Source organism: Anarrhichthys ocellatus, unplaced genomic scaffold (assembly GCF_004355925.1).
Source record: "Anarrhichthys ocellatus isolate YVR2014 unplaced genomic scaffold, GSC_Weel_1.0 scaffold101, whole genome shotgun sequence".
NCBI lineage: Eukaryota > Metazoa > Chordata > Actinopteri > Perciformes > Anarhichadidae > Anarrhichthys > Anarrhichthys ocellatus.
Window position 1 is genome coordinate 497,477 of NW_022280131.1, and position 8,701 is coordinate 506,177.

Consider the following 8,701-nt stretch of genomic DNA (forward strand, 5'->3'; position numbering starts at 1 on the left):
ATATATATATATGTATGTATGTATATGTATGTATGTATATGTATGTATGTATATGTATGTATGTATATATATGTATGTATATATATATATATATGTATGTATATATATGTATATGTATATATGTGTATATCTATGTATATGTATGTATGTGTATATCTATGTATATGTATATATGTATATGTATATATGTATATGTAATATTGATCCGTCAATAATATTGTCATCCCTGTGTGCTGTTTTTACAGGTTGCCATGATTCTAAACACAAATAGATGATGAACATATAGGATTTCTTATCCAGTTTGACTTGAACATCATTTAACAGTATTGACAGTGAAATAGAGATATATATATACATATATATATATATTTTTTTTTGAAGTATACAACTTGGTCTTGTTCTGTAAAATATTTATTACCTCTTCAACACCTCACCACATGATAAAAATGATCTGCAACAACCTGAAGTATAAAAGAGCAAATAATTGCATCATATACAAATATGTTAATTTGAATTAAACACAATAAATTAAGCAGCAGATACAAAAATACTATATACTAGGTCTTGATTTCACTAGTCTCCCAAAAATCCAATGTGATATTAAATGAAATAAATAAAATCAGTTGGTAGTCCTAATCTACAGTCATCTCACACAGTACCACTCACCAAATATAAAAGAAAGAAATGGAAAATTACAGTCTCAGACTAGTGTGTAGCTTACAGTAGGAATGTTCAAACAGCATGAAATGATAAAAGCATTAAATATGTCTAACATAATCAGAGGCAGTTTCACAGAAACTAAAGGAAGGATTGATTCCAGTGTTTGACAGCGGAATGTTGCACTAGATCGGTTCAGCTGTACCGCATGTTACCACAGTGTATTTGTGTGTGTGTGTGTGGGTGTGCGCGTGTGTGGGTGTGCGCGTGTGTGTGATAGAACACACACTCTATACATCCCGGAGTGGCACTCCTTCTTTTTCGCTTTTCAGAGCCTTCTTTCTGCGCTTGCAGCAGACCACTGTGACCGCGATGATGAGGCCAATCAGCAGCAGGATGAGGAAGATGGCTGCACCAATCACACCCACTGAATACACTGGAAGACAGAACAAGACAACAATACATTAAAGAGCTTTACTTTACATTAAAAGACAGTGAAGCATGAAATGCACACTAAAACATAAATCTATTTTATCAAGCCCTACAGGCTGCAGTATTCATTACATCCCACAGAATGCACACCATTTTGAAGATTTTGCTGTTCTAAATATATAGTTTCTTCTCATGTCTGCAGGTCCCTCCCCCAAACCCATCAGTTCTTACTGAAGATGTAGTTCTTTAAAAATAGCTTACAAATGTATCGTTTCATTTTTCTTTTTTGTTTAAACCTCAGTAAAAGCAGAAAGTCAAACAGGAGGAAATAGTGATTTGGTTGGCACTATTTTCACTGGAGGATTAATATTTGGCGTTTGTGGGATTGAGTCCAAATAAACAAGTGTTAATGGTAATGGAGAGCAACAGTGTGGATCATTGATGTGTTCTAAATAGTTTTCTGGACAACATTGGAGATATATCAGGCTTTAATACACACACAATACTTAGAATGCAGTGCTGGTTTGGGTCTGTACATTTATTGGGCATGAGAGAAACTATACCAACATTTTAAAAACTCCTTCTTTTAAATGTCCCAATCAAAAGTTGGTGAAAAGTTGAGATATTTTTGATTTCGTCCTGAGGGTGGGAAAAAAAGAAAAAGATCCCAAATGGAACAAGTTCCTTCTTTGGGAATTTATTTTTATTTTTTATTAAAATATTCAGAAAATGCCGTAATATTTTCTTGTGTGAGTAATAAGAGGAAAGGCCAAGGGCTTCACAACATCAATGACTATGAATAACCTCTCTCTCTCTGTCTCACACACACACACACACAGCACTTCATCCCATTGTCCCATCATCCTCTTAGAGATGTGTGGACCTGCAGCAGTCGTGTGTGTGTGTGTGTCTTTTCTTTCACCAATCAGTGATAACCACCCAGAGGCACTTTCAGGAATACGCCACCTACAAAGATATAATCACGTATTGCTGACGCAAGATGGAGCTGTTGAATTTATGAAAAGAAGATCATACTTTTCCACACAGAATGAAGAGACACACAATTGCAACCAATAATATCCATCCATCAATCAATCTACAATTTTAGCTAAAAGCGAGGTGTGTGTGTCTCTGGTCTCTTTATTTCCGCATCGCACCACATCTTGAGCGCGCCCATATTTTAGTGCATAGATATTCAGTCTGACTGGGGAATATGTCCGAGTTCAGAAGCTTAACTTCTGTTTCACTGGGACTTTAAATTCTGACTTGATGTGGAATTTCCTTTCGTCCACAAGTAGCACCACCAAAGCTATGGAGTTTCAGCTCATGGTTATTGCTGAGTGTGTGTCTTGCTATTGAAGTACTTGGCAGACAGAGAACTGGTGTGTCAGTACTGTGATCACCGCGCAGCTTTTCAGTTGCGTGTCTTACTCGGGACACTTTGTGCGCTGAGGAAGGACGTAGCTGAATGACTTCCCTTTCCACATGTTTCCTGTTTGCAACCTCTATAAGAAGCATGACACCTCACCTTCAAAGATGGACTGGTTGTCGTTGTTGGAGCACTGGGTCTGGCTCAGGTCTCCCAGCTGATTTTGGATGCGGCTGGGAATATAGGCCTGGATGTTGAAGCAGTAGCTCTCCCCTCGGTCCAGATCAGTCAGCTCTATTACATTGGTCTGAGAGATGTACACTTTCTGCAGACAACACAGAAGGAAAGATGTAGTTTGTATTGTCTTATTCATGTGTGTATGAGACATTTTAATGTCTGCTGTTACTCACCTTGCCAGTGCTCTTATTTTTCCGATAGGTGACTTTATACTGCAGCTGATGAGAGAAGATATCCCTGATGTTCAGCTGGCGGTCATCCTTAAACAGGGCAGTGAGTGGGTCAGTCACATATAGGGTGGTCTTCTTTTTGTCTTCGCTTACTTTCAGCTTGAAGTCTGGTCTGCCGATATCAGCTGAGGAGGAGGAACAAGGGATCAAAGGTTGTTTATCTGGACATATGTCTCTGAATATAAAGCACTGTTCAGAGACCTAAATGACTAAATGTTTGGTGACATTCAAGGCCAAAAAGCTGAGCAAATAAGCTTCTCTACACATTTGACGAACTCAAATATCATTTTAGTTTATTAAAACTCTGGCCTTATTGTCATAGTTTTGTGTGTCATTACTATTACTGTATTATATCGTAATGTGAACATGACAGCACTGCAACAAAGTCAGACAGGTCAAAAGCCACAAGCAGTCAGACGTCCACATTATCTAAACTAGAGCTACAACAATTAGTTGATTTATGGTTTATAGTTCTATTTATTATATTTGTCGATTAATTGGCAACTTTCTCGGCAACAAAACAAACCATCGTGTAGTGCTATGTTCAGACATTTTAAAAAGCTGTATTTCCACACATAACTCTCATGAAGATAGTGTTGTATTTTTAAGCTTTTCAAATGTGAATGTTGCATTCTGGACTGTTGGTGTAACATTTGATGACTGGGCAACAGTTCTCTGTTAATACCTCGACCAAATGATTGATTAATAATTGGTCAAATCATTTGCAGATGTATAGATTATGAACTCAATCATTAGTTGGAGCCTTAATCTAAACCACGTAATTTGGAGGTCAAATTGAAAGTGGGCACTAAAAAGGTTGCTAGTGATGCTAAAGGAAAACAAGCAGCCAGAGCTGACCAATCACAGCTCTTGGAGTCTCTGTGTAGTATCTCTGTAGCTACATACATCACCTCTTAATCCATCTTAAATACAGGTCAAAGAAAGTTGTCTGCATACTGTGATGGATGTTCACAACAGCTGGGGGAATCATTGTGCTTCTCACCTTTGTTTTCTTTCTGACTGCTTTTAGGCTTCTCTTTAGCAATGTCACCTTGTTCCCAAAGCTCAGCAATTAACGTGATGAGTTGACAATTATTAATAACAGAAATGATAGCCAAAACTGTGAGAATAAGAATTAAGTAAGTAAGGAAAACGTGTTATAACTGAGGAGATAACACTTTCTTCACTGGCTGTGTGTGTGTGTGTGTATGTGTGTGTGTGTGTGTGTGTGTGTGTGTGTGTGTGCGTGCGTGTGTGTGTGTGTGTGTGTGTGTGTGTGTGTGTGTGTGTGTGTGCCAGTTAAATCAGCTATGTTCCACTGTTGACCTGTCTGAACATGTGTCTAAACTATTTTATGATATTCTGACTGCTGCACAAGTGAAATGTTATTTCCAACACATTAAAACCATGTGATGGTAGCAGAAGGACCTACTGTCTTTGTAGGGGCAGAATCGTGGCGAGCTGGTGTGAGGGAACTCGATGAGACCCGAGGTGGCCTCCAGTGGGGGTTCAGACAGGACATCAGCTGTGTAGATGGCATTCAGGTCAGTTAGAGAGATGGACAAATCACATACTGTCACGCTGGACCGGATACAGTGAGGGTTCCTCTGTTTGTCAGCACCAACCCTGCAACAGTTCAATAAGTCACATGAACATGACTATTGGATGCACACAGAAATCTAATGAACATTAGAATAAGCCCAGACACAAGAGAATGGATTACAGGACATTATATCACTGAACAAATACATTTTAAGATATAGACATTACGGTCAGAATAGGAGTCTTTGCAAAAAAAGGAGAACAAAAGAGTATAGATTTGAACATATGGGGAGCATCGATACAGTTGTTGGCATTTGTAATTGGATTTTTGTCAGATATTGATATGGTATTGTTCTTGCCTCTTTCATTTTTCTCTTATTGAATTATTAAGGTTTGTGTGCCTTTTAGTTATCGCTCTCTTTTAAGGTCTCTAGCCTAAAATCAACATTCCAGTACAATCTTTTACTGGATCAGTAATGGATTCTTATCACGCCCTGCTGCCGTCGATCTTTCCTTCAAGGTTACTCTGCGAGCATGTCAGAGGGGAATGTGCTTCAGTACACACTGACAACCTGAATGTGTCTTTGAGGGGAACAAATAAACTGCCTGAGTAAGCTAGGAATGAAATGTTATTTCTTGAAAGGGCCAACAGGCCGAGCGTTTAGATGCAGGTACTTACGCAGAGAACTCCACTGTGTAGGAGTAATCAGCTGATGGTTTGGGCTCCCAGCTCAAAATAGTTTTAAAATTGGTGGATTTCCAAGTGACATTCTGTGCTCGGGGATAGGAGCCTGGAAATAAAAGAGTTCATGTAAGATACTATTCCCAATATGAGGTGTAGAAGGTCAAATAATGAGTCATAAAAAAATTGCAAAACAATGCATGCACAAAGTATTATTATTTTTGCTTTTTGATACATTGGCTATAAGGCATTTTGACCCTCAACTTTGTAAACACTGAACTACACCTTTTATGGAATAAAATCCTAACAAGTGTGTTTTTTTTACAAAACTATTACATATGATCACACTAAGCTAAGCTAGTAAAAATAAAACCTGTTTAAACCCAGCACAAGGTGAGAAGATCTTAATGATCCTAACGTTCTGAGTGAAAGCTGTTGCTCCTATCAGTGTTAATAAGAGATCCGTGGTCATATAGACACAATGTGACCGTGCAGCCATACACTAGGCGTCTTCTGACTAAGTGTACCACCCAAAGAACACACAAGAGAAAAGCTCTTTTGATAACAACAGTCTGAGGTTAAGCCTAGTTTCTGTGTGTTCGCTGCATAGAGGATTTAAAGGCTGCTCGGCTAAAACAAACCAATGAATCATTGACACAATAGACTTATAACTGGTTATCAACGCTTCCTTTAGCCAAAGTGGGCAAACAGAGCACATTCTGGTGTCTAAGGCCCTTAATGTGACAAATTAGAGACAGTATGTTAAAAAATAGGGCAATTAAAAATCAGAATGGATAGCAGATTTGGTGGTCTAGACAGTCTCACAATGAGCAGATATAAACTTGGATGTAAACGTGATGGCAATAACAGCGATGAGCTAGTTGTTTGATTCTCTTTAGGGTATGAACAGGAACCTGGGCATTTAAGTGTTACAGGTCATCTTGATTTAAATTGGTAGGAAAAGTGAGATCATATTACATACAAATATTTGAATGTATTCTTAAATAATGACATTTGTACAGTGTGGATTGTCACATCTTAAAGATAGAGGCTTCGAAGCATGTTCATTTGTGTTAAAAACATTTCAGTTCTTGATTGACCCGGTGTACGAGTATTACATATAAACATAAGAGTACAAGCATTAGTAGCAAAGAAAAGCATAAAAGATAAGTGATTGTAAAGAAAACTGTGACTTGATGGTTCTACAGAATAACCTTTACAGACCTGCTATAAATCCACGTGTTTTCTGATTCTCATTGCAACAATATAAAACTACTCCTACAATATATAACTGAACCTATTTATGCTATAGTATTTCCTTCTACTGTAGGCCACTGTTTTCATCATTTACAGTCTACATTCTACATTTCTAACGTTGCCATCTCATAGTAATTTAACGTAATCAACATATTTTTAACCCTTACTTTAATATTACAGACGCTGAAATGACACATGGCTATTGATGCTGAAAGTAATCTGAGGAAAAAGATTTAAAAAACGAAGCATTCCTTGTTAGGGTCGCATGGACTGTCATATTATTAGGACTCACCTGAGGCCGAGTGTGTGGAGAGAAAGAAGACAGTCAATAGAGCTGCTGGGAGGCTGATCGTCACCATGTCGGGTAAAGTTTCTCTTAGGTAATGTAGTCCAGGTAAAGTGTGCTGCGCGCTCTCTCTCTGTTCACCGCTTCTAGTCTAGGATTCCTTCTGTCTCGCTGTAGTCTGACTGACTCCGATGCTTATAGCACTCGAAAAGCGCGAGACTTCCCCAAATAAGGAGCGTCCGGCCGTAACGTCACCAGACTGGGACAGTTATTATACATGCCACTGGAGTGCGCGTGCGTGCCTGTCCCGCTGAGGTTATTCAGCGGATGAATCTAGGTTTTCTCCTGAATTACGACAATTTCCACCACACAAAGAGCCCGTGACGCTTAAATTGTAGGTACAGTTTCTAATTTGGACCAATTGTTTTAGCAAGATTAATTCACTTCCCTCTTTCACAAATAATTGTACATGCTGTTGACTGCAGGATTTGAAGCCCACTGCCTTAATTCTCTATTAAAGTTCACATTTTCTGTCTTGTTGTTTGTAGTGCTGAACTGGGAGTTTCATGCCCATTCTTGTGTTTGAAATGCTCCAGTGTCCAACCCTAAGTTGGACATTAACTGTTGCTGCGAATACTGCTGACAAAAGCACTTTGCTGCTGTACATAACATATATACATGGTTATCATTAGCTCATGATCCTCCAACCTAGTCTAATAGCATTTTGTGAAATAGTCACAAACTGCGTTTCCATATACAGGGACTTTCGTATCATATTGTTATCGCATTACGATAGCAATGTGATTAAAAAATCATCCTAATTCACCTTCCATGGCATTGTTTTCATCCCGTGAGACTAGTTCAACACCTGCCACCACTGGGCTGGATCCTCAGGGTTTTATTCTTTGTTTTTCTCTCTGCAATCCCTTTGATGCATCTAGCGCACTGTAATAACTAACACCCATGTCTGAATCCTTTTCATTAAATAAGTTACTCATATTACAGGTAATGCTGCACACTACAGGCATTTATTGTCTCTACACAATAGGCCTGAGATAAAGGTTGACCAATGCTGTGAAGGTGAGGCACAGCTTTAAGAGCCAAGAGCTCACCTGAGCCTCAATGGTCACAAAAACATTTCACAGCTACTATGCACCAACTCAGGCTGGGCAATAATTTAATATGATAACATATCATCTGTCAATGGAATAAATGGAATCATATTGTGATGAAATCATATATTGAGATCATAAAGTATGGACGTAGTCGCAGTGACATCACCCATAGGTTTCTGAAGTGCCGTTTTGAAGCTCCACCTCCGGCTGTCACCATGTTGGCAGTGAGGACACATCCTAAATTTAAAAAATGGGCTAAGAGATGAATCATCTGTGGATCTATCTATCCATCCATTCTTCTAAGCATGGGCCATATATACTCTGTGGCCCCCCAGAAGCCTGCTGGATGTGATGACTGTGATAGCCTTATTGTGGATCTGACAGACGCTGCAGCTTAGTGCATGAGCCAGGACCTCCACTCTTCAGACATCTGGTGAACTTGAGGTCTATTTATAGACTCAGTTATTTAGAGACATGCTAAATCCCCAAACATAACTGAAAAAGAGTTAAAACTGTGGAATTTATAGACTGTATATACTGTATTAACTACAGTAAACATGAAGTTCCAACGTGACTGAAAACTGACACTTTTAGTCTGTTTTTATCATTGCCAAAGATATTGTTGTGTGGCAATGTAGTGTAGAGTTTCGAAAACCAGTCTGCACTCACAACTGCATTACCATTAACATATAGTGTATACTTGTAGAACAACGTAAATGGTAAATGGTATAGCTCCAATAACAGCTGCTTCCTCCGCAAAAATGAGTTTAACTTTAACGGGACAACAGCTGCTGGTAAAGACAACAAGGTCAGCAACGCCTGTAATCAGTTGTCCATGTTGAATTAACCTGGTAGTCGATCGATAATCAAGTCTGTTGTTGTTTGTGATTTTCC

At 38.7% G+C, this 8,701-nt stretch overlaps 1 protein-coding gene across 1 annotated transcript; it reads right to left on the reverse strand.

Annotated features, from left to right (window-relative positions):
- Nucleotides 1-393: 393 nt before the first annotated feature.
- Nucleotides 394-6,875, reverse strand: f3a (coagulation factor III, tissue factor a). Its single transcript, XM_031875961.1, has 6 exons — nucleotides 6,699-6,875; nucleotides 5,147-5,258; nucleotides 4,358-4,551; nucleotides 2,869-3,050; nucleotides 2,618-2,783; nucleotides 394-1,093 (listed from the first exon to the last, which is right to left on the reverse strand). Exons 1-6 carry the CDS (start codon nucleotides 6,763-6,765, stop codon nucleotides 948-950), a joined length of 867 nt encoding a protein of 288 aa, XP_031731821.1. The 5' UTR covers nucleotides 6,766-6,875; the 3' UTR covers nucleotides 394-947.
- Between the last annotated feature and the right edge of the window lie 1,826 nt (nucleotides 6,876-8,701).

Coding starts and splice junctions, on each gene's coding strand:
- f3a (XM_031875961.1), bottom strand. CDS start 6,765: ATGGTGACGATCAGCCTCCCAGCAGCTCTATTGACTGTCTTCTTTCTC. Junction 2,784..2,868: donor AAAATAAGAGCACTGGCAAG/GTGAGTAACAGC, acceptor TGTTGTCTGCAG/AAAGTGTACATCTCTCAGAC. Junction 1,094..2,617: donor CAACCAGTCCATCTTTGAAG/GTGAGGTGTCAT, acceptor TCTGTCTTCCAG/TGTATTCAGTGGGTGTGATT.